Source organism: Corvus kubaryi, unplaced genomic scaffold, assembly GCF_017639235.1.
Source record: "Corvus kubaryi isolate FWS band 111438036 unplaced genomic scaffold, C.kubaryi_AGA036_p1.0 137, whole genome shotgun sequence".
NCBI lineage: Eukaryota > Metazoa > Chordata > Aves > Passeriformes > Corvidae > Corvus > Corvus kubaryi.
In genome coordinates this window covers 19,211,064-19,238,132 of record NW_024580671.1, presented here as the reverse complement: position 1 = coordinate 19,238,132, position 27,069 = coordinate 19,211,064, and the positions used below count along the sequence as shown (strand labels likewise).

Here is a 27,069-nt window from a genome sequence, read left to right as displayed (position 1 = left end):
TGTAGTTAATCTTTCCATAATCTAGTTATTAGATGAAAATGAATCTCCTGCACTCCCTGTAAACCCGGCTCCACAGAATGTAGCCACAAATTTCTTTAGTACTACTATAGAGTTCAATTTCACACGGAAACACTTCCTCTATTTGCATGCCGTGTTAAACATTACATTCATGAGCAGCTGGTGTCTCTCAAATCAGAACATGTGTTTACTTAGAGAGTGGTAATCTCTCAAAGGTAGTTTGCCATTATGTGTTTATGGCCTCTTAGGTAACTGCTGAAGGATCAAATGAATTAACTAGGTGGAAAAATATCTATCTTATATAACAGAAAGGTAAAACTGGAAGTCATGGAAGTATGGCTTCAAAACTCATGAACTACGGGACCCACTCAAATGTGATACGATGCTTATTTATTTTTAAACATGAATAACTATAACAGGCCTGCTTCTGTAGTCTTGACTGGAGGAATGCCTTTTCTTAGGATGAGTTTGTTCAATGTTAACAGCATTTAAACATGAAAATTCCTGTTTCAACTGTCCAAAGGTTTTGACTTTTTAACTTATCAAGTGCTAACATCAAACAAAAATCCCATACCCTGCATACAGCAGGCTATTAATACTGATTTTTCAACCTTACCTTGATTCTGAAAATCAAGTCACATTCCTGTCCCATTTTTCATAACATGAGTAAAAAGGATTTTGCAAACCAAATTACCCCCTACAAATTAAATATTACAAATTTCCATTTATATTCATGTTATCCCTGCCATTACATTAATACAACCTCCAATTAATATAATCCTTAGGGAAGTCATACTTTTAGAATTACTTCAAATTTAGTGGCAAGTTTCCACAGACATACAAACTCAGGAAGTTCACATCTCTCAGTAGCTTTTACTATATACTTCGTCCTTAACTTGAAGTGTTGCCAAAAGTTCACGCTCTCTTGCTATAATTTTTTATTATGAATGTGGTGAAAGGTACTTGATAAAAAGGGTAAACCACTTCGTCAAAAGTGCTGCTGAGGCACTTATTCATCTTATCTTACTTTTTGAGTACCTTTAAACTTGCCTATGGGGACTGCCTTTAGAAAATGCACTCAGAATCCATACCTATTACATCTTCTCTCTATTATATCATGCCAACATAAGACTTCAGAGGTAATACCCACAAACTCAGAAGTACTCTCATTAAAAGAATTAATTTCATAAAAGCTTCTAAATAAAGGACAAATGGTAAGGACTACTGATCTGTGCTGGAATGGTTTAATCTAGGAGGTGAATGCCTTCAGTTTCTTATTTGCTTACTGGGACCTTAATTTTAGAAGACATATTAAATTAGGCACTCATCCTGCTTTCTTGCTTGCTAAAATAATCACTGTTTCTCCAGAAAAGGAAAAAAGAGCAAGGAAGCAGTGGAGAAGGAACAGGTAGCCCTTATCCTATGCATCTTGAAAACTTTTTACTGTGATGTTTCACATAATGTATCATGTAATTTAAATGTATTGACATTCCCTTGAGCTCAGCATCACACAAAAATATGGGCCATGTCTACACACAACTTACATGTCATTGCAGTCATATTCAGTGTGTGCTAGGCTTTTGGAAAGAATTTTTGCCAGTAAGGCTGTTTCTTTTGGATATCAAGAACATTAATGTCGCTCTTAATTACAGTCCCTTTATCTCAACTCCAAAGCAGTCTTTTTTGTTCTTTCACCTTTTACTGCTTTTCTCTTAACATCTTCCCATTTACAAACTGCAGACTACAACATAGTAAAACATGATTTTAACTCCTCTGATGCCCTACCTACTCTGAAAGGAAAAATATAATCAAGAAATGTAATTGTAATCCAGTTCTGAATAATTTTAGACATATAAAACAAGCTACACTACCATAAAAAATATACATAAAAAGAGAAGTTTAAAAAGTACCCTTAGGCATACTTTCTCTGATGCATGGAGATGCAGTTGAGAACCCTCCTGATGATTCTTCAGTATTATGTACCTGTACAGTGACATCCTGAAATTATGAGAAGCAGTGGTACTTAGATCTAACAAACTTCCCTCACTGAACCTTCAACACATGACTGTATTTCATTATGGATCATTTCAGCAGCTTGGATCTCATACACTCAGATAGGGTTGCACTGTGGTGTCCCTTGCCTTTGCTATCCCCATGTCCCAGAGAACGCTACAGAGAAGAGCTGTGAGGACCAGGGACCATGAATGAAACCGATGACACTCTACTGCTGTCACATGTGTCATCAAGTGGGACTACACTCTGAGGAGCACCATTAAAACACACGCTTCCCACACGTAGACTCAAAACAGTGTCTACTGCACGACAATTCCCTGCATCTGACCACCCGGTCACGCACCTGTGTCAGGGGCGTTGGGCGAGACAACAGCCGCACCATGCATGAAAAAAAGGATGCTTGAGAGACACGTATACACTAATTAAGCTTGTAAACTCAGGCAGAGACTGACATCCTAGTGCATTGTGCCCTACACCAACACACTGTCAAACTATCTTGGTGTAGTATTATGAGGTATGCAGATCTCCAATATATCATAACAATTTTCTTTTTAATCTTCACCTTCTGTTTCACATTACATCATGAACAGGTACAATGGCACAACTGGAAGGTAGGTGAATTGCATCAAGGCAACAAGACTAAGAAGCTGAAGAGAGAAATCTCTTAAGAGAGTTAAGGAAGTACAAATGTAGCTACCTGAACTACTTGGACCAAAATATGTCCCATTTCAGCACTCTAAACTGCTATAAAATTATGTAAGCTCATAAAAGAAATAAAAGAAAATCCTTTTGTTGCTCACAGTTTCACTGCTTTTCAGTAACATTTTTTGTGATTAATCAAAATTAACTGGAGAAGAAATCATCTTTTTAACCTTCCTTTTGATGGCTCCATACACAAATAGAACAAAAAGTAAAGCTGTTGGAATATCTTTTAGAACAACATAACAAATTCTTCCATTCAAGAAAAACATACCAAAGCAAACCTGTTGTTTAGGTAATGGCTGACATAAACAGATTTGACATTCTCTACAACTTTACAGAATAAAAATCTAACATAAAACACATTCTAACCTCTGAATAAAGATCTAATTTCCCATACAGGGAAAATTCTATTCTTGGACACCTAAATGTATGTAAAGCTCTGGGAAATACCTACTTGCACTTTCCATCTTTCATAATTACTTAGAGATAAATTTACTTTGCATACTTACCAACTCTAAAGAGGCTGTAAGTGATAACTCCTTAGTAAATTAACTACATACCAGTCAAAAAAGTCAGGCAGGAGAATGTAGCACTGACTTTTGTGAAAGTTCTCATACACCCCAAATTATTTAAGTTACAACTCTGTGATATCATTTGCATATCTCTATAGACCTAAACCAAAGTGGAAAGCACCTTGCATGACATTACCAAGCTTCAGCATCCTGTTCTGCTGCAAACAAGAGCAGGCTACTCACTGTGTGTCTGGAAGCCTCAAAGCCACGTAAATCGTATTATGTGACCCACACAGAGTAACCTGCAGCATTTTATTGGCGCTAATAAAAAAGAAGGGGAAAAGACATCAAATTTAGGACTAGATCTTCAGTTTGCTTCCTCTATACGTTGAGGGTGGAAATGACAAAGTAAAAGGGGCATTTCACAGGTATGTTACTTTTTGCCTTACTAACACATCTATTTGTCCACTGAGTCAAAGAAGATTGCATTCCAAAAAGGTTTTGGTGAGTATGGAGCTTGGAAATAAGTTGGACTTAGCCATTGTTAAGAGCTGTATGTTAACTGACTTGGAGCATATACGCAATAAGGAAATAAACTCTCTTGTATCACCAATCCTTTGTTTCTTAAGGGTTCCACATAAGAACTAGACTCAGCAGGCCTGCTTTTAGGTGGAATATATAACTACCTAGAAAGGTTGCAGAGTAGGGGGCAGAGTGAACTCACTTAGGCAAAAACCCTTTGGTTTCTCCTTTCTGAAGAAGGAGAACAAACACACACACCCAACTCCAATGCAAAGCACTAATATAATAAACCCCGAAAAGGTTGCACTGGGGAATAAACAGGGAATTAGTATTTGAAACCCATCCTTCAATCTGCCATACTGAGTCTTGCTTGGTAATACATGAAAGCTAACAAGACAAGAAAGCATAATAATAGCAATGCATTTGGCATTCTTCCAGACTATTCTGACTTCTCTTCAGGCCAGCCCAATTTATTCAATCCAGAAGAAAAAAAAAGTATCAAACCCGATCTCAAATAATAAGCCCTGCTAGGAAGTGAAGCATATCATTCTGCACAGAGCTGCACCAACACTGATGAAAGCTGGCTTGATTGAGCCTGCTTGGAGAACAAAGGAGCTGCAGCCTGCTGAGACACTGAGCCATCCCATGACCACTGAGACACCAAGCTGTCCCACCAGCACTGAGGCACTGAGTCACCATTAATCACCTGCTGCTCTAGGAAGGACCTGGCTTGGGAAGCCTCCTTGAGCAAGGGCAGTTTTGAACTGCTGAAGCCAGCTGTTTCTTGGAGCTTTGGCATTAACTACAACTTTCACAACTGGGGTTAAGGACAAGTCTTCAGAAAGCCTGACACAGAAGTAGTTAATTCTCCTGTCTTGAGGAGCTACCAAAGAGAATTCCAGCAAACTAAATTAAAAATCCAAACATAAGCTGTTATGGCCAGAAACAGATAGGAAAATATTACTTCAGTGCTTAACTATACCCTGCTCTGAAATAAAATGCAGTAACCTTATCTTATTTTCAAACAGACTGGCTATAGTGTCTTGCTTTACTGGTGCTAAGGAAAAATCTCTTTCACTATGTGGCCTAAAGAAAAATTCTATTCAGCACAGTTAAATATTTACTGTTTCTATTTGCATATTACAGGCAAAATCTTAAGGCATAGCAAAGTTTGCAAAGGTTTCAAATACTGGCTCCTTTTGTATCTTGCCATGTGAAAAATATATTTTCCTATACTACCCTCTGTCAACATGAAATACATACAAAGACATTTTAACGTGATTGTACTCATTGTGGGCTACACGTCATATAAGGATCGATCCTGAAATTATTTCCAGTGTAAGAACTTTTAGTGTATACACAGAAAAAATCCCAACTTTAGTCAAGATTTTTCACTAAATAATGCAGATGTGACAAAGAAGATGTGTCACAAGAAATGTGACAAAAAATTGTAGGAATAATATATTTGTACATAATTTCTTCAACATCAGTGTGTTTACTCAGTTTTTTAACTAGCAAGGAAGGCTGAGAAGGCAGACACCACATAATGTCTGAGACAGCTTACTTAGCTTCAGTTGTGTAAACCACCATAACTGTCAGTGTCAGTGTCTCTCCAAGCAGCTGGCAACAAGATGACTTGTAATTCCACAAAATTGGCATGCCAGGCTGAGTTCCTTAAATCTCAGAAATTTCTCACCTAGCCCCATTCCCTGACTTTTTCTTTGGGGTTTTTCACTTGGATTGGGTCACAGGTCTTAAAAGTCCTAGATGACTAACCTCTTCTAATTGACAGGCTTTGATGACACTCCTGTAGCGGTATTCATCATAAGATACACCAAAAATTATGTTTTCTTTTATTGTTCCAGGCATGATCCAGGACACCTGAGGTGAAAAGGATATCCTTCCACTGTGTTTAATTTTACCCTGTGAAGGCTCCAATTCTCCCATTATCAACATCAGAAGAGAAGTCTGAAAAAATATTAACATTTGATTAGTATGTCAGAGATCTCTACAACAAAGAAATGTTGAACAAAGTCAGAATCACTCTGCTAAGTCACTTAAATGGCACATTTGTCCTGTCAAGAGTGTTCCTGCAAGTACTGATTTAGTTCAAATGGCAGTTAGTGGAGATTTTCATGATACATGTGATTCTGAAAGGCCTCTAATATGAGAGAAACTTAATTTAATAAACGATAAAAATTGTGTAAGATATCTTGTAAAAAAGGCATGCTGCTGCAAAAGTATGTCATTTTAATGAAGCTATCAATAATTTTACAAGGTGAAAATCTGTGAAACACATACAGACAGAAGGTACCAGTATTTATAGAGAATGCTATTTGATTTTTCCCATCATCAGTGACTATTTTGTTTGCTCTTTGTACAACATAATTCATGTTTAACATTTTGCTAGTGCTCATAAGTATTTTATCTGTATTGCCTTGAAAAATGCAATTTCTTTGTGTAAGTATATACAATTGCTCAGTATGATCTGAATTTTCCTCTGCAACTGTTAACTCATTTACGTGAATGCATGACCTAAGTATATTTACTATTTCCCTCCATAAAAGAATTGATTGCAATTTCAGTACTGACATGTTATAATTTCAAAGTTAATCAGTAGCTTGTAGTAACCTTGTCACACATCATTGGCTACTAGATCAAAGAATAGAATTGAGAAATACATGGAAAAATATGTTACAGAGCCATTGCAGTGGTGTTCTTATCATTAATAAACAGTCAACAAAGTTGGGACGTAACAGCCAAAGATCCAAAAAATCTGTCTAAGTCACAGTTTCATGCTGTCAAACCCAGAGATCCTTTTGCAAGCTATACAATATATTGGGGGAGTCTCACGAGATTCCTTCCATTATACCAGAATCTGATTTTTCCAAAATGCTGAGTAGGAAGCTTCCAATCTTGCAAAGGACAGCTGCTGGGTATGTTTTGTACACTGTATCTTGTGCCATATAACACAAATTAAAAAACAAAACAAAACCAAAACAAACCCTATCTAATACTGAAGCGATATTAAAGAGCTGATGTCAGGCTTCATACCTGTTATAGATAAAATAGTTGCTCAGACTGTTTCACAGGCCTGACAATTCCTGGAATATACAGTACGGCCTCAAGCAACATGAAGGAACCTTACATTAAGAAGTTGTAAAGGAAGGGCAGTACTTTGTAGGGGGTGGTGAGTGGGAGGTGAACCTTATTTTTTGTAACTTTTTAGATAATATTATAAGGCTTTTATTTTTATTGCCTTGAAAAGTGCAAATTTTTTGGTATGTATATACTCATATAAGCTGTTCAGTGTAATCTGAATTTTCCTCAATTTCTTGTGTAGCAGAATAAAGGAGATATACATATATCCTTCAGCATTTTGTAGTTCACATTTCTATATTACAATTACCAGCATTAGCAATAGCCATAGATAAACTGTTCTGTTAATTCTAAAGTATCACAGTAAAATGCATCTTAATTTATTATCTTGAGAACAATCTCATGTTCTGAGTCTCTTTCTCTTTCTTGTGGGGACCATTACTGAAAAATAAGAAGCCTTGATCATATTGAAATTGATGGGTCCTTTGTCATTGATTCCAACAGACCAAAGATTTTACCCCATGTAAGTAAATGAAATCATAATATTTTCACCTATAACTTGTTAAACAGGAGAAGCATAATGAAAATTTGTTTTAACATTCACATCTCCTCAAAAAACCCAGTGAAGATGAAAGACTCATCTAATTACTTGCTGTTCAAAGTGAATAAGAGTATCACAGTTCAACTCATTCATATTAATGATGTTAATTGGCTGTGTCATCTGCAAACTAAATGCACTGATAACGTTTTGGGGTAATAAAATGATGAATAATCTAAACCACAACTTTTCACAGAAAACTGCCAGTTTCAGCAGCATCTCCCCAGGCTTTCACATGGGTCTCAGGAAGCCCAAAGGAGGCACTGTAGGAACCAGAGCTAAGTGATCAGGTACACCACATGTCCAGGGCACACATACCTGGCTATATTCTTGTCAGGCTTATCAGGTTATGAACTATCTTGTGTTCAAATTTTTCCTTAAAATGTTAGCAAGGCAGGGAAAAAAAAAACTTTCTAGCACACTGAGCCATCTGAATATCTATGCTATATTCTTCATTTTTTTTTAAGGCAGGGAGATTCTCACCCTGAGCCTTAACTTTAGGTTTCAGTCTGCATTACTCCTGTAAAATTTCCTTTTACTTCCAATGGGAAAACATTTTGTCATTAAATTGCTATTACCTTATAATTCTGTAACCTTCTATTACAAAAAATATCCAGCAAACTCTATCTCATATTGGCCACAGAATAAAACTTCAAATAACTATTTTAGTGAAACCTGCAGTTTATCCATACTTTTTCCGGCAGCCATCATTTCTGCAGCAAGCACAGGATAATAAGAACACAGTAACAATACAGGTAACAACACAGTATCATTCCTTATAATTATCAGGACTCTTGTTCAACCAGCAGAAGCAAAAATACCTTGCCAGCTCCAGTAGATCCAGAAACAGCTAATAGCTGCCCCTTCTCAATCTTGAAATTTATATCTTGAAGAACAGGAGAGGCATGAAGTGGAAAATTACTGAAGAAGAGATTGCTGTCAGTGCCAGGAGCTTTGCTGTTGTTGTTTTCCCGGTTTGCTTTTACAAACAGCTCTCCAATTCCCTGCAACATACATAGATATGTATCTGATGTACATAAAAAATAAATAAAACATGCATATGCAGAGATGTATATCATAGTATGGATTTATGAAAACATATGAACTTATTTTTCTCATGTTCCTTTGCCTATCAATAAAATACTCATTATATTCTTAAATATTCTTAAATATTTTTCAATGTAGGTACTGGACTTGTGCCTAAATTTGTGGACACAAACAAAATTTGCTTATTATAGAACTGTTTTCCAATGTTTATACATGCCACAGCCTGATCCTGTTTTCAAGCTGGCTTAAATCAGTAATAGCTACTTATTACAGGCCTTAACACTCACTAAAAGGTTTCTTCCAAAGGTTCTTGACTGTGGATAATTTGATACCATGCATTAATTACTTACTAAGTATTCCTTGCCTGCTGAGAGCTGAAGCAAGTTAAAATGAAAGCGTGTAGGCTGCTCTTTTTAGAGAGCATCATGGCAAATATTAAAAAAAAAAAAAAACACTCTGTATTTTAATAAATTTTGGGTAAAAGTACCAACCTCATCCCAAAAAGCTGTTACTTTGTCCAGCTCAACCCCAGTGGTTGTTAGATTATACTCCAGAGCTTTATATTCTTTTTTCAGCAAGAAATCCTAGAAACACCATGAAAGCAGATAAAACAGTAAGGGACAAGGTCATATCTCACAAAGCAGTACATATTTGCCTACACACAGCACTAATATTTCTGGTGGCACTTTTGCAGTGCTTTCAGTGGAGGCATAAACATAAATTATACAATATGTTTTGGATGCAGAAGGAAATGTTTCTGAACCTACCAATTCTTTCATTGCTAGTGAAAACATATCCATAAGGGCATTTGGTTCTGATTTAGAAAGAATATCAAAACTTGGCACTTGTTTTGCTTTCAGGACTTGTATCAGGCAAGATCACCCTCTGACCTTAACCCTTTTCAAATAAAGCTTTGGTTTTGGAGTAAGATGTAGAAGGTAGCACTCTGGTAAACAGTGAAACAAAGCAGCTACATGCTGCTACCTTCATTTTCCAAAACGACATGAGTTTAAAAGAGTTGGAATGATCTCTCTACCAACAAAAATAAAAGGCAGATAATGATCCTGCCAAGTGCAGCACTGATGTAGTGTAATTTCAAATGACACAAGTCAGCAACCCAGTGCTCGTGTTGACTTCTGGGACAGCATTAGGAAGTAAGAGTAAGCCTATGCTAATGTAGGAAAGACAGCCTCTCTATTCCATTATTTTATTAAGGCTATATAGTCTGTAGATATCGTCTCCTCCAAATTCTGCATTCTTAAATTATGTGGAAGCAAATAGATCTACATGGGCAATACAGTGGAAAAACTAAGCAGACTCATGGGGAAATCAGTTCTCAACAGTACACTTCCAAATTTTCGAAGCAGAACAAGAAGAAGGGAAAATGCAGATGATTAAAAGAGCAGGAAGTGAAAAACTGTAAAGCAAAACACACATGGTTTATGTAAAAAAAAAAAAAGGAAGTTATAGCTATGCTTTCATGACAAAGGGGTCATCCAGTGGAGTTCCTGGAGCAGTGATAGCCAGAGAGAGCACACTGATTCTGAAATAACATGGTCTAGAAAACATGTGAAAATACAATGACCCAGGGGATATACCTGGCCCAGTCAACTCTCTAAACTGATGTGGAAATTAAATCAGAGAGATGTGTGAGTGGTTTATTATTCTTTATGTTTCTTAAGACTAGCAAAGGACTTTAGTGTTCTGGGATTCTGTCCTGTCTGTCTATGGGGACTTTACTGAACCTGCCACAAAGAGATGATTATTTATGGATTCTGGAGCACCCATTTGCTAAAATCTCCAAAAACAAGCATTCAGTGAAGTGAAGGCAATGGTGTGGCAACTGGGCTTGCCAATTCTGTGACTCTGTCCAGGGCATTGGACACACTCTTCCAGGAAACAGGAGAGACAGGATACTTCCACTAATGCCTAGGGAATCTGACAGCACAAGAAAAGCCTATAATGGGACCAAATAAGGCAGTCTTCTGAACGTCAAATAGAAAGGTTTATGGCTTGATTTCTTGAATTTCCTGCCCAGTTGAAAACCATAAAAATCCTACACTTATTTCTTATTCTAGACTGAGGTTCAGACATCTGATTAAGATCTTTAAGTTTTGTACTAGTTATTTTTATCATACTAAAAATAACAAAACCTATGTTCTACAAAACACCCCACATCTATAAATATGTAATGAAAAAGGTCTAAGCTTTCACCCCAAATAGTGTAAGAATTCTTTTCCTAGGGAATAATTTCAGAACAGCAGATAAAAAAGATGGAGTTAATGAGAATCCACTCTGATTTGACTCTGCAGATAAGAGTCTCATGCTGGTACAGGAGCAATTGATCTCAGTAGGTAAGGTGGGTAATAATTATTTGACTGGTACCTTAATTATGTTTGCTACTCATAATGAATGAGATGCACATCTGCATAAAACACACAATCTCCTGCTGTTCTTGCCACTAGTATCTAGAAAAACAGAAGATCTGTGACTGCAAGATCTGTGACTCCTGGAAGCCATGCTATATAAAACATGTCCTAATTTTTAACTTCCTTTACTGAAGGAAAAACATCTCTTAAGCATCACAACTCATGATTTTATTAAGTTCCTTGTTCTGCAATGAGAATAACTAACTAAATGTCACTGTTTTGAAAAAAAAGCAGCAAGCAGGTAGCGTGAGACTCTTGTGGTTATGCTGCCTGGGGAACAATATCAAGATTTATAATGACATTTCATGGTGTTTAGTCAAAGCAACATATATTTAAAAAGTCTGCATAAATGCTGTGTGCTTTTGTTGATCAGCTGACAAGATAACATGATATAAAGAATTAGCTTACGTACTTGGGAAGATTTTTGTCTATGTACCCTACCTGTATCTTGTTTATTGCTCCAATAGAGTCATACCAGGTCTGTACAGCGCCGGGAAACTGCCTGGTCACTGTCATTCGAAGAACAATGCAGAAAGAAATGGTGGTAAATATTTTTCGGAGAATAATTCCTTTAATCACAGCATACGGAAGCACAGCTAAAAACACCACAAAAAAGCCCGAAAAGAAGAAGGCTGAGCTGTTGAAATATCTCACATACGCAGCTTTACGGGTAAGCTTCAGTTCAGTTCTGTTAAAAAAAAAATACAAATAATTAGTGTAGGATGTCACAATTTGCAATTTACGAATATTTTGGATGGAACTGTTGGCAGAAGAATTAACTCAGAGGCTCACTCATCCTTCTTATTTTCTAGAAATGCAGCTATAAAGTAACACTCCAAACTATTTTTGGGCCTTGCAAATAATCAGAGTCAAATTTTGACATCAGTGTTCAGAGATGTCAGAGAAAATAACAATATCTGTCATGATTGGATACCAAATAAACCACAAGCCTCTGCAGTTCCTGGCACAACCAACCTTCAGCATCTAACACTGTTGTATGTGATGCACTCCCAGAAGGATCATCCCATACTTATCTGGTCATTTAGATGCATAACTCCGCTAGAAAAAAGATACTTTGAAACACCAGATTAACTATATGTTACCATAAAAAAACCTTACAATAGACAACCTGATTGTAAGGTCACCTTCTTTTGCGTGGCAACCTACTAACACCTTCACCCATGAATTAAGGTGTCACTTAACCCCAGTTTGAAGAGGTGGAAGGCAAGGAGTCTGCTCTCCACCTTCCTTTCTCCATAAAAGCTCAGTCTACAGAGAAGCTTACTGACTCCTGTGCAGTCAGGAACGCAATCAGTGATTACTCCTAGCTGTTTCCACAGCGTCTATGCATCTTATAGCAAGCTATTAAACAAAAAGATAAATAATCCAGGGGATATAAATAATTTTCTGAGTTGAGAGCTCTAACTCACAGTGCTGAAGATTTCTCTTCTGCTGAAGAGACTGCTCTCATTTTGACTCTGTTCACTTCACATACCCCAGGTGCCCTGCAGCTCAGTTTTGCCTGGACAGAAGCACCTCTGCTGCAGTGACAGAGCAGTTGCTCCCCTGCAAGAGCAATTAACAGGGGCTAGAGATGGCGCTAGACCCCACGATGCCCATTCACTGGGTGAGTGCTATAACCACTGGAATACCATGCAGAAGTTTGCAGTCACATCACCGATGGCAAGACCTGGTGTTGCAAGGCTGAGCACCATAATCTTTATGTGTCTTCTTATACTGACCCACTGTCTGCATCCAAAGTTCGTCCACATAGATGCTGTGTGAAACACCCTTTCAGCTGCCCATCACATATGCATGAGAATTCTATGTGCATCCAGCATCCTACCAACTTTTGTCAGCCAAAGAGAACTTAAAAATCCCTGACAGAAAATCTGAGCTCAGCCCGTTTTGGAACAGTGCCTAGCATTTCTTGTTAAATCTATATTTCACAAGAGAAGGCTGAATAAAATAGCCAGACACACAAGTCACCACCATGATGGAGCTACTCCCTGGGAGAAAAGGCCTTTTAAGTCCCTCCAGAGCTTGTATGAAACTGCAAGTGGCAGCACCGAATAGGGATAACAAAGACTTTGGGACTTGGTGCTCATCCAGTCCCACATAAATGTCTGGATAGAAGCTATCAAAAAGACCCCCAGTGCTGAAGAACACAGCCCTGCTCCAAAGAGGGAGAATGAAAAGCACTAACCCTTTTCAGTATGTTCCCAAGTACCAGCCACAGAATGATGCAGCCACAAGCCAAAGTTTTTGCGAGGTGTTTCTGTCTGCCTTGAAAGCTCTGTAGATTACACACTTGCTTGGGATAGGTCCTGCTGATGCAATATGGGTACTTGGAAAGAGATGTAAGGGACCCTATGAGCCTTGTGCATACACAGAGTATAGGCCAGTGTAGGCCTGTTTTTGCAGTGATGCTGCAGGAAACCAGTACTAAATACATAAGCTTGAGATCCTTCGCTTTACATAAAGATGTGTCTCTGCTGGCAAAGTACAGACACTTCCAACCTTCCAGTGCTGTGCTATGGTTCAGAGCAACAGTTTGCTGGGGTGTTTTTTTGCTCCTCTGAATACATTGCATAGCCCATAGGAGTGCAGGTATGTTTATTCAGGCACCTGTCATGAACAGTTATTTTCAGTGCAGACTTAAGAGGGCACACAGTAGACAGCCCATATTGGTGTCTCTGAAGCTGATTAAACTGGCTTGTATCAGAAAATGGCAGCATGTAAAAATGGTTTTGTGATGACTGAGTTATAACACACTGGCTAAAACACAGACATGGCTTCAAGCACAAGGTCTTGTTTCCTAGCACCTTAACAAACCAAATGATGGGGAGGTTTGGCAGAGCTGGTTCAGCAGCCAAATTCAATTGAAACTGATATTCCTGGGTTGACCTGCTCTGGTGATGTCTTCACCAAATGACCTGCTGTATGACGCAAAAAAGTACAGAAGAATCATAGAATTATAGGGTGGTTTGGGTTGGAAGGAACCTTAAAGATCATCCAGTTCCAAGCCTCTGGCTGTAAGCAGGGACACCTTCCACTAAACCAGGCTGGTCCAAGCCCCATCCAGCCTGACCTTGAACACTTTCAGGAATGAGGCGTCCACAGCTTTTCTGGGAAACCAGTTCCAGCACCTCAATACCCTCACAGAGAAGAGCTGCTTTCTAATATCTAATCTAAATCTACCCTCCTTCAGTACAAAGGCAGATAGACTTTGTCCTATCACTATATACCCTTGCAAAACATCCCGCTACTGATTTCTTATAGACCCCCTTCAGGTACTGAAAGGCTACAACAAGGTTTGCCCAGTGCCTTCTCTTCTCCAGGCTGAATAATTCCAATTATCTCAGCCTTTCTTCATAGGAGAAGTACTCTGATCTTGTAATATTCTTGTCTTTTAAAAATCCATGTATCATACAATAAAAATTAACTGCAGCATTACAAAATTTACTATAAATTATTATAGAAAATATAGATAATAAAATAACAGTCCAATTTCCAGGTTTCTGTGACCAGTTTGTGGACTAGAGTTTATTTAGTTAATTTCTAGAGGATTTGCTAGCATGATGTGCTCACAAATTTCCTAAAAGCAATACATGTGACTAATGACATCAGGCAAATCCTAAACTAGTTCCATCCTTGAGCTAGCACTCATGACCTGGATTCAGACTGAGTTTTCTCTAATTGTTTATAGTAAATAATTACAAATTCTAATGGTAAAGAACTCTTTGCCTGGATTGTCTTTCAGAAAGCAGCTGAACAAGAAGATGTTTGTGGAACAATATAATTTTATGTCTGTTATTTACATGATAACGTGACACTTATATTTCTTTTATTTTCCCAATCACACACCTGGCACAGAATTTTATTTCTCTGTAAAGGACTAAACAAACACACAGGACACATGGGAGAGCTTTAATGCAGCATCACCCATCAATCAATATGTCACTTCTCCTCCCTTTCCCCAGGACTTCTTGCTGGTAACAAAGACTTCCTTCTCACAGGTCTCAGCTAACTTTTACCTCCTTTCTCTTTCAGGTCTGGTAGTTACAGTTCAATCCTTATATTAATTGAGGAGATAAGCATTCTACAAGGCCATCTACAGACAATAAATGTTAATGTAAATGTGCATGATAAATACATGAATCTATTCCTTTCACAGCTTGTATGCAAATTTTATAACCAGCTTTATTGCATTTCTCAGAAAATGGCAGCAGAGGATTCATATTGTTTCCTTCACCACAGAATAGGGACGTCTGTTAAGCCTTAAGTAACCGTCACAAAAGGGCTTTTTATTTTAAGATGAGGACAGGGTTGGCCAGAAACAAACACACATCCCACAATTGTTTTACCAGTGCAAACTAACCACTGAAACATCATTATAACAAATGAGGAAGTAAATTTAAAAAAAAACCAAAAAACTCTCACCTCCATAGTAAACTTGAAAAAAAAAAAATTGGGACAAAAATCCAAGCTGCAGTGTGGGAATGCATGGTTAGTTTATTGAGGATTAATAGTTGTTGCTTTACCTCTTAACTAACATGACCACAGATGATGTTCATAGCCACCTAATTTTTTTTTTCTGAGCACATAAAAAAATTTGTGTAACAAATGAGCACACTTACTCACGGATGTTTTCAACCATTTTTTCCATTGCATCTTCCCAACAATAGGCTTTAACTGACTGTATATTTTCAATTATTTCTGAGGTGATGACAAGTCTCTCATTGATCTTTCCTGCTCTCTTATTCCTACAAAGTAAAAAGGCAATAGGTTAATTTTCATCTTTTTCATCCTGCATAGTTAGCTTGTATCCCATTATATCTTATGAAAACGGCTTCCATATATGCCTCTACTTAAAATGTTTACTTTAACAGAATTATTATGAAGAATATAGAAGGAATTATTATAAATCCAGTAATTGTTTTAAAAGGAGAAAATGTGAATTCTAAAAAGAATAAATCAAGTAATGAGCAAGGAGTTTTAATTATAAAAATTCTAGATTTAATGCTAAATCTAATTTTATTGCTATTTACTCCATGTTAGACTTTTCATTTTTTTAATTCTAGACACCTGCTGCTAAATAAGTAAAGTTTTGTTTGTAATTTTCCGTACACAGAAAACACTCTTTGGACTCATCCTATGCAATGTTATAACCAGAGTCTCTTAATCAAGTGGTTTAAACTTCTTAAAACCAATGTGTTTCAGGAAAATATATTGAAATATTTTTGAACATTCTTGTCACCTGTATTTCATCATCATTTGTCCCAGCCAGGCTTGGAATAAGACCACGACTATTAGAAAAGCAAGTCCAGAAAATGCAGAAGCTTCTAACATATCCCAGAGCAACCCCATCAGCAGTGCCACTTGTAATGGTGCAATCCATACAAAATGAGCCAAAGCAAGACCCTATGGAAGGCCACAGTAGAAAACAATAATAAAAGTTAGAGACATGCTCTGAAAACTACAAGAAAAGGAAGTAGTCATTAAAGTGACACTTTGAGAAATGTAATGAAGAATGGTACAAATATTTCCAGCAGAAAAACAAGTTTATAAAGGAGGACTTTTGATCCTGAGCACATAGCATTCTGGGTGTTAATTATGATGACAGGGCAGCAATACATATACATTCCACACCTAAACTTTGATTTTTCTAAGGCAAAGTTCAATCTGCAATTGTCTCTTTGTTACGTATATGCATGAGGAAAAGTCACAGCTTTGTAAAAGTAAACAAAATTTGGCATCAATGCTGGCTTTTCAACCACTGTAAGATGAGAAAAATACATGTAAGAATCTTCTGAGGGTGTTAATCTGATACAGAAGGCAAATATTACTTTGGTGAAGAGATGTATGTTGTACACAACCAATTCAAAGCAGATTGCCGCCTACCTCAGTCACATTCCTTCGCATTCAGGAGGTTTGGAGTGAATCCCGTGATCAGGTGCACAGGAGTCTGTGTTACTGCAGCCACACTGCTGCAATGACAGACCACTTGCCTTGCGCAGCACTAGCTGGCATTACTCTATGTAGTCATACAGTGCTTAAAGTAAATACACCCTGCAGTTCCAGCCACGTCTCTACAGTCTCTCTGATCTTGTGTCTTTCATGGGAAGAAAATCTTATACTACCAAAGGGCCAATTAAACACACATAAAGAACAGAAGTTCATAGAGTTTCCAGTTCCTAAAGGCATTAGCAGGGATTTACTGTAGTCTAACAAAAGAGAAGTTTTACAGAAGACTCTGTAAGATTTTCTAAGACAGACTTCTAAGACTTCCTAACACAGTCTTCAATCAACAATCCCTTTGAGTGGACTGGGTAATAATAGGAACAGGGGGCTGAACCTCATTGCTTGTTCAATGACAGAAATGGACTGGATCACCTTAGTAAAATGATACAGTCATCAGGAAGTAGGATGGAAAGACTGAACCAGCAAGTTCTGACTTCTTTGAAACCAACTGTTTAACCCAGAGATTTCCTGGCAGGTTTTCACTGGACTGCAGAACAAACATGTTTTTATGATGTAGCTGTTCTTTAGGTTTCTTCTTTTAATCAGCATAGGAGAGAAAGGATTTCATAAGTATCAGAATGAGCATTTCTATGACCATGTGCCAACACATTTTCTTAAAGTAATGAATGAGCATTTAGTCTACAATGAGCACTCAGTGTAGTTCCTCATTTATGCTCCTTCCTTCCTTAATATCTGTCATGAATAGCTTGAAGGGTTACATTTGTATTTGATGGATCACCAAGCGAATTAAACAACTGATGACGCACCTCATCAAATTTGTTCAGATTGTTGGAAAGAAGACTGACCAATTGTCCAGTACTTATTTTATCTAGAACTCTGCTTGACAGTTTTAAGATCTGTAAAAGAAAACAAAACCATATAAAAATGGTCATCTAAATTATCTCCATAAAACAGAATAAATAAATATAAAAATGATAAGCAATGGTACAGTAGTATAAATAATAATCCATTTATCTGTTTATGCTATAAAGAAAGTCTCATTAAACTTGTTATTTATGTCACTTGAATTCAATATAGCCATTAAAATTGCTTTAAAAATATTTATTTATTGACTTAATCCTTGCTTTCTGTTGAATATTTTATGGATATAGATATATATATGCAAATGCAAGCTTTAATTAAGCATGCATGCTGTGTGCTGCTGTGCATCCTCAAAAATCTCCTACTGTTGTCCCTCTTGACAAATATTTCTGAAAGATGCTTTCACAGTGAGTTTATACTAGAATAACTAACATGTTTGTTTAAATTAGCTGCTTTGGGTATTGGTAAAACCAAGTTACTTTTTAAATCTTTGTATTTTTGAACATGTGATGGGTTGACTCTTCATGCTATAGAGATGTCACACAGTATCATTCAAACTCAATCCCTTCAATGTTACACTTATTCTTTAAATCTTCACCTTTAATTCTCTTTTGAAGATATTCTTTGGCCACCAGCATGTTATTCTTCCTTTGCAGTAAATATTTTTAACAGGAGCACAGTGGTAGAACAATTAAGGTATCTCACCAAATATCCAGCAAGTCTGAACTCACAGAGACTGATTTCAGTCAAACCAGCTGTAGACAGGTATTTAAGTCTTTGGACTGGGGAATGGAGAGCTGTCAGAAACTGTTAGCCACATTGTTCTTCTGTGTACTTTGTGTACCTTAACAAAACTACCAATCTTTCAACAAAGTAGCCTAAAAGTTACATAGGCTACTGACAGAGGCTTGGTTTAGAGTGTAAATGAAACAAATACCTTCTTATAAATCAAGCTAAACATGGCTATCCTCATTTGCATTCCAATATGATGAAGACCGAATATAGCAGGGTGCATAACTAGTGTTCTCACAAAGAAGAGAAGGCACAAGCCAATGCCCAGGTAGTAGGCTATGGATCTTTCATCAGAGTTGTCCGGATCATAGGAAGCTATTATTCTCCCCAGAAGAAGGGGTTGCACTGATTTGGTGACTTCCTGTAGAGGGAAACAAGAAAAATAATTTTGGTCAGCAGTTTGTTAATTTTTTTCAAAATGGCTAACATTTCAATTTCAAGTCCTACCAAACGAGATTTAAAGTTTTATATCTTAAATGAGGAAGTCAGGCCTGTTTGCTGTGCAAACCACAGAAAATTGCAGTAATTGCACAGGAGAGCAGACAACTCATTGCTGTCTAAGTCTGTGATGCTCCTGCAACTCCACCAAAGCAAATCTAGCTCATAAATTTTGTTTGATCATTTTCTACAGAAGTGACAACTGAGATTAGCTTCCACATTTACTTTACAGAGTTGTAATGGACTAGCCGAATCCAGTTTACCAGGCTGGATCTCTGTTTTGGTCCCTAGGGAACAATTCTCACTGCACTTTACTGGACATACAGGACACAAGAAGCCTCGGAACTCCCAAAATGAACACCACCATTCTCACAAGACAGTGAGAATACAGCTAAAAAAAAAAAAAATTGAAATAGCAACAGAATAAAAGTATAAATAATTGGATCATCCTATTCATCCTACTCAACAGTATCCAGTTTCTTAACAAAAGCAGGAGGAGAGGGAGTAAATGGTAGGGGAGGCAAATTTAACAAAAGTCCCAGAAAGAAAACAGTCCCTCCTGCATTGGAGGCCCAGCACTTCCCATCCAGGGATGAGCAGTACAGTAGAGAACCAGGATAGGAGAAGAGAAAGAGGTAAGGTCAAACCACTAAACTACAAGGTATCCAAATGATTTGATAAAGCCCTGACTTTACTTTATTCTGCTATTACATTTGTCCTCAGTCTCCTTTGCCATTGTAATTAAATCGCACCAGAGTTACCTCACCTATGCCTTCCATTTCCCTCCCTACCCCATCATTCCCATATTTTCACTCCTCTAACCTCATCTTTTTCCATCTCTGCCTCTTGCCTCCTCTTTCTTCACCCAGTCTTTCCCAAAGAACTGCAAAAATCACCCGTGTGCTGTGGTCTAACATTTTGCTTTGTCTTCTGCATGAGCTTCAGGAGGACATGAAGTATGTATGTGCTCCTTTGCTTCACTTGCTTCACGTTATGTTCAGTTTAAAACTACATAGTGTTATGAACTTAAATGCATCTCCTTATCCTTCTTTCTGTTGTGTTGCAGCAGGAAGCATCTGATACTTCCAAAGTAACAAGACACTACTGAATTCTTTTTTATAGAGATGTGTTAAATTCTGCCAAGAAATTATTAGTACTGCCTTCCAGATGAAAACCACACAGAGCACCATTGAGACTCAGAGAAGGGAACTGGTGAAGTTTAGCTGTAATTAATGTTCTACTGTGATAAATAGATTAGATAAATCCCCTTTAATTTTTTTTCGTCTCCTTTGAGTTCTCTTATACAAAAGCAATCCCAAGTACTTCTATAACCTGTACTGTAATCCCTTTTGAATGTCATTGTTGGCGGAGCTGATATTCAACATTCACTTTTTCCACAGAAGAGGTAGAATTTTACATCTCAAACAGCATACCTGTACTATGTGCTACATTACCCAAATCCAACACCACTCTTCCCCAACACAAATGCTGTGAATCAGGAACCAGCTTTGACAAAGACTTCAGTGTTATTAGTAGGCAAAGGGAGGAGTGTTTATTAAAAAACACATGACCCAAGACAGCTGTGCTTAGACCATATGCATCCCAAAGCGTCAAACCAAGACTCCCCAAAACTCACAAAACATTCACCTCTCAAGGACAATACAGTGCTTTCATATTCTTGGAGATTCCAAGATAAGCTTTTCTATATAGGCTTAAAATTGCAAAATTTTTTTTGTGTTTACTTTTATTCCAGTGAAAATGACATGTTCTGCTGCTGTGTTTGTTGTGACTATAAATGTATTGCATACATTCCGAACTTGCTGGAAAAAAAGAAGATTTACAGACTAGAATAGTGCTGGCAATAAGCCAAGTCATACGCTATCTCATGGGGCATAAAAGTCCACTGGTTTACAGTGGAGATTTATCAGCTTGCTAACCAAAGATATTATCTAGTCTACATACAAATCAAAGCAGAACTACCTGGTTTTCATTTCTCCTCTTGTAAACTCGAAATTACCCACTGATATAAATATTAATAAACTGATTAGAACAACCTGCCTGAAAAAAAGAATGGAATTTGTACACCTAACAGAAAATTCCGTTTTCGAGAGTCATTTGCCTTTACCTGTCCTTATTCTTCCCTCTGCATTCATCATAGGCCACTGAGAAACCCATAAACGTCCCCCTCACAGAAATCTTAATTAAAAGAGCAAAGATCTGAAGAGAAATGAGATTATGACACAGGGTATTGTGCTAATCTGACCGGGTATGATTATTCTTACGCAAAAACAACTTTTATGTTACATGTATCCCCCATATGTTCAAGCACTCTGCATTTGAAGACAATAATGCACATCTCTTTTTGGCATATGGCCAAGAAGTGCTTCCCTCCCTGCCTCCTCACTCACACCCGTGACCCATATGCAAGAACTTCAGGAAATCCTCATTAGGGTCCTTTGGGATATGATACTAAAACCACTTCAAAGTTAATGTTAGCAGCTGTTGTGCCTGAGTGGAAATACAAATTTCATGGCGATAAACATAAGACCAAAATACAAATAGAATCAAACTGATCCTCACAGCAAAGTACCTAGTTAGTTAGCAGGTATCAAGCTAAAAAGAAAGATTTTTCTTTCACCACTGTAACACCTTCTCTTTAAATTGCAAGACTCATATTCTGATGGGGTGAGGAATGGAAACTGTCTCAAACAGCAAGGGAGCAAATACATCAAGTGCAGTAACTCAATGGGCCTAACATAACACTATTTATGAGGGGGAGTTGTAGTACTCTAGGGGGCCAGAGCACAAGTGTCCACCCTGCAATAACATCATTACCTACAGCGCATCAGGGACAAGGGAGAGATGGAAAAAAGGCTAGACCTAATGAGAGCAAAGCTGTGATGCCAGTTGAAAGGACAACTACACAAACAGCAGGGATGTCAGCAGAGTTTAAACCACAGTCCGAGAAAGATGTCATGAAAACAGCTCAGAGATTAGACAAGAGAAGAGCTGAAAGGAAAATGAAGATCAAAAGAACACACAACTTGGTTACACCTATGCCAGTATGGCACAACATCCTGTCCCCTTTCAAATTAATGGCAAAGCTCCCATTAATTTCCGTGAGCAAGCCCTGCAAAGAACACCAGCAGCTTAAGGAGCAATTTGGTTTTTTTACAATTCCTCTTTCAATTTAAAAAGCTTTAAATACAATGAAGACTAATGCTAATAGAATCAAGAAATTAAACTAAGATTTAATCTTTCCATGTTCATTGTGAAAGGCACAGATTCGTTTACTATGTGTTTAATTGCACATATCTGTGATTTCTTAAAGATATTTTTAAAAAACCCCATACACACAACCAAAGAATATGACTCAAAAATCCTGCAGTCTTGTTCTGTCCTCACCCAGTCTAAAATTGTACTCCATTAAAAAAGTCCACAAGGATAAATCCCTGCACATGCATCCCTACACACACTGCCTAAACTTTGGGAAAGGGTGTTATCCTCAAGACTGCCTGCAAAAGCCCTCAGACACTGCTTAACTTTTAACAGGAATGCATTAGTGCAAAGGTTCCGGCTGGCAGACTCTGCAGGTGCACCTATTACAGTGTATGGTAGGCTACATTTGTAGAACCGTTTTGTTGTTGGGTTTTTTTTTTACAAACAAACCTATCATGAATAAGGAGTTGTTGGCTTGGTGAATAAAAAAAGTTTAAAATCTAAAGGCAGTAATGACATCACAGGAGCACATAAAAGACATGATTGAGTAGGGGTCAAGATGTCATCCCAGAGAAGAGCTGACAAAAATGGTGAAAGAGCGGAGAGAGAAGGGTTATCATACATACATAGCAAGGGGCCCTGTCCTAGATAGTTAACTGCCCTACCTGGACAAAGACAATTTAGGGTCCAGTACCTAAAGGGTATCCCCCTGACACTACACTACTCCCTGCCCTCAAAGAATGGACACTCTGCTTAGCCTTCCTTTTGCTGCCAATGTATTTATAGAAACCTTTTTTTTGCTGTGTTTAATGGCAGTGGCCAAATTTAGTTACAATTTGGCTTTAGCCCTTCTAATTTTCTCCCTCACAACATCCTTTTAGTCCCGACTTGCCTTGCCCCTCCTTATAGAGGTGATACACTCTCTTTTTTACCACTCAATCACAGAAACTTGGAAGTAACACAGATATTTAACGTGCACATTGGTTAACAGCAATTTTCAGATTTACAGTCTGGCTACACAACACACCTAGTGAGACAACCATTAGCAATAAATTATTTTCACAGCTCTTAACTCCAGTGATAGGATTGTCAAACAAACAGGTGGCATTTAGTAAGTCAAGGTAATCCTAGCTAACATGCTGGAAAGGTGATAAACATAATCAGTTCAGACTTTCACATCAAGTTCCTGATCATACACTTGGGAGCACTAACAGCACTAGAAACATTTGAAAACTATTAATATGTATGTTTTAAAAATATTAAGATATTATCAGAAAAAACGTTTTTTAATGAAAGCCCCTGAATACACCTCTGTATTTATCACCTTTGTAAGTAATACACAATATTCTGTATTAATTTAGCAGTCCCTAAAACTTGGATCTATTTAAGGAACACTAAAACCTTACTGAAGAGAACAATTCTTACCCCTAAATATAAAATTATTCCATAGAACATAAATTTCCAGAAAAAGCATCGTCGAAGAGCATTAATGAGTTTGGGTTTCTTCTTTGAAGTTGCCAGCTCTCTGTCCCATTCTCTGAAAAGAAACCAAAACCAGAACCATTAAGCTGTATGAGCAAATACACGGGTCTGTGTCTGTGACATACTTCAATTCACTCAAGTATATCCAAGGAGATTTAGCTAAGGTGGCTAATGAAAGAAAGCTTTGCAGAAACCCCAAGGATCTGTTCTTCATGGACTTGATAGACCAATAAAAGTTCAAACCTAGTTCAGCCATATATTTGGTAGTTTTAAATACTCAGTCATACATCACCCCGCAGGGAATTATTTCATTAAAAGGTCACGTTGTATGTTTTAAAGAAACCTGCTGTACTTAAAACCAAAGTACAATAATAGGCAAATAAACGTTTTGGAGCTCTTCCAGTCTTGTGAAAAAGAAAGCACGAACAAAGCATCAAAAATGTGACTTTTCTACTGCACAGCACTATTTTTAACCTTGTTGCTGGGACAATAACTTTCTTCTCAATAATAAATTTTAGATCAGAAGCAATGTTGTGTACAGAGAACATATATTTCAGCAAAAATTCGACTCACAGATTAAAGCACTCCTGAGAATTTCGTCAACTAATTATTTTCTTCATTTTTCAACAGAATATTAGATAACCAGAATATTTCATTTATAAACTGTCAAAATGCATAAGCATACCAATGTTCTCAATAAATTCCACTGGTTTGGAATACTTATACCACAGTGCAATTACAATTGACTGGGTGGGCACAACAGGGCAGATGTAAGCTGCCCTGAAACACCAGTGAAAGCTACACCACCAGCTGGTGGAGAGGGAATGGATTTAGGCATCTCTATTGTAAGAGTTAGTCACAAGTCCAGCACAATTTCTAAATTAGGACCCACAGAAATAGGGTAAATAGTAAAAGCTTAAATGACAAAATTCAGAGTACAATTTCTGCAGAAACAAGTAGTCTGTCTACAGTGGTATCAAAGGAAAATAAGAATGCTATTTTGTTGAAGAAAACCAAGGTTTTACAAGGTTATTTTGGGAAGAAAGAACAGTATTTCTGCTGTCTCCCTTTCCAGGGAACCAACATTGAAACTCTGAGTCTAGCCTCGCTCATCACCCTGAAATTGTGCGGGATCTGCTGCTCCAGCTGGATCCCTACAAATCTATGGTGGCTAATGGGATTCATCCAAGAATCCTCAAAGAGCTGGTTGATGTCATTGCAAAACCTCTCTCAATGACATTTGAGCAGTCTTGGGAATCTGGAGCAGTCCCAGCTGACTGGAAGCCAGCAAACATTGTCCACATTTTCAAGAAGGGCAAGACGGAAGACCCCAGAAAATACAGGCCTGTCAGTCTCAATTCAGTGCCTGGCAAAGTTATGGAGGAAATTATTCTGGGGGTTATGGAAAAACACCTTAACGACAACACAGTCATCGGTCACAGCCAGCACGGCTCCATGAGAGGAAAGTCCTGCTTATCAAACCTGATTTCCTTTTACAACAAGGTAACCCACCCAGCTGACCATAGGAAGACAGTAGATGCGATCTTTTTGGATTTCAGTAAAGCTTTTGATACTTTATGTCACGGGATCCTTCTGGAAAAAATGTCCATCCCACAGCTGGATAAACACTTTATGCAGTGGGTGAGCTCATGGGCTGAGCACAAAGGGTTATAGTGAATGTGGTGATGTCAGACTGGGGACCTGTCACTAGTGGAGCTCCACAGGGCTCTCCATCCTTGTCCCTGTGGTCTTCATCATCTTCATAAATGACTCGGAAGCAGGACAGGAAGGGATACTGAGCAAGTTTACAGATGATACAAAACTGGGAGGAGCTGTTGACTTCCTTGAAGGCAGGGAGGCCCTGCAGATAGACCTCAGCAAATCAGAGAACAGGGCAATCACCAACCATATGAAGTTCAGCATTGGAAAGTGCTGGATTCTGCACCTGGGATGGGGCAACCCTGGATGCACGGACATACTGAGGAATGAGGTACTGGAAAGCAGCACCATGGAAAAGGGCCTGGGGGTCCTGGTCAATGGCAAGTTGAATTTGAGCAGCAGTGCCCTGGCAGCCAGGAGGGCCAACCCTGTCCTGGGGGGTATCAGGCACAGCATGGCCAGCTGGGCAAGGGAGGGGATTGTCCCTCCCTGCTCTGCACTGGGGCAGCCTCGCCTTGAATATTTTGGGCAGGTTTGGGTGTCACAATATAAGATATAAAGCTATAAGAGAGTGTCCAAAGCAGGGCCACAAAGATGAGGAAGGGCCTCGAGGGGAAGCCATATGAGGAGCAGCTGAGGTCACTTGGTCTGTTCAGCCTGGAGAAGAGGAGACTGAGGGGGGACCTCATTGCAGTTACAGCTTCCCCATGAGGGGAAGAGGAGGGGCAGACACTGGTCTCTTTTCTGAGGTGACCAGCGACAGAACTTGAGGGAATGGCCTGAAGTTGTGTCAGGGAGATTTAGGTTGGACATGAAGAAAAAGGTTCTTCACGCAGAGGGAAGTGGTCACAGCACCAAGGCTGACAGAATTCAAGAAGCATTTGGACAATACTCTTGGGCACATGGTGTGATTCTTGGGGATGTCCTCTTTAGGGCGAGGAATTGGACTTGATGATCTTTGTGAGTCCCTTATAACTCAGCATATTCTGTGATTTTGTGATCAACGGCAGATATCACAGGTACCTGTATATCGTAATTTAGACCATCTAGGTGGTACATCTGCACCAGGGATCCCAGTCACGTCCAAAGTACAACTGTGTGCAATCAGCTTGCACCCAACGCTATTCAAACATTTCATCAAAAAGCTTTGTAATGAAAATTGCAATGTGCCTCCTGAAACAAATTTATTTAATTAATCTTTCATACCTTTCCAGTTTTTCAGATAGATTATCAGCAGAGTCTGAAGAAGGGATTTGATAAATATCTGACAGCTCCAACCGTCGCCTGTAACCCTTTTTCAAAATCGGGTTTGTCCATCTAAGCAAATACAAAAGAAAAAAAAAGGTTAGAAACATTTCCAACATTAATTCTGGAGTTGCTTTGTCTCACCCTGAATATTTTATCCACAGCATCCAAGTATGTCCAAGTGCACATGCATTCACATACCCACACATATATGACAAAATATAGTGCAGCCCTGCATTGTATTTACAAAACTATACTGACAAATATAATACTAAAAGAATAATTGTGAAACTCCTGCATTTTATAAGTTTTGGGGTGCGATCATGCCCCAAACTTCCTACTGATTCAGTAGGAGACAAATGAACAGGGGATTGAAATCTTTGTACTGTATTTCCAGATATGCTATGTGCTATGTCCATATAAACAAATAATAAATCAGAACTATAGT

The 27,069-nt window shown here is 38.2% G+C and overlaps 1 protein-coding gene across 1 annotated transcript in view; it reads right to left on the bottom strand.

Moving 5' to 3' along the window:
• CFTR (CF transmembrane conductance regulator) overlaps window positions 1-27,069 on the bottom strand; it is a 91,265-nt gene that overhangs the window by 51,674 nt on the left and 12,522 nt on the right. Inside the window, exons 2-11 of the mRNA XM_042018090.1 lie at window positions 26,583-26,693; window positions 23,661-23,772; window positions 18,724-18,939; window positions 17,732-17,821; window positions 16,201-16,364; window positions 15,581-15,706; window positions 11,382-11,628; window positions 9,003-9,095; window positions 8,286-8,468; window positions 5,544-5,735 (exon numbers count right to left, since the gene is read on the bottom strand). Coding sequence (XP_041874024.1) covers window positions 5,544-5,735; window positions 8,286-8,468; window positions 9,003-9,095; window positions 11,382-11,628; window positions 15,581-15,706; window positions 16,201-16,364; window positions 17,732-17,821; window positions 18,724-18,939; window positions 23,661-23,772; window positions 26,583-26,693 — 1,534 coding nt within the window. The remainder of the gene's footprint in view (window positions 1-5,543; window positions 5,736-8,285; window positions 8,469-9,002; window positions 9,096-11,381; window positions 11,629-15,580; window positions 15,707-16,200; window positions 16,365-17,731; window positions 17,822-18,723; window positions 18,940-23,660; window positions 23,773-26,582; window positions 26,694-27,069) is intronic.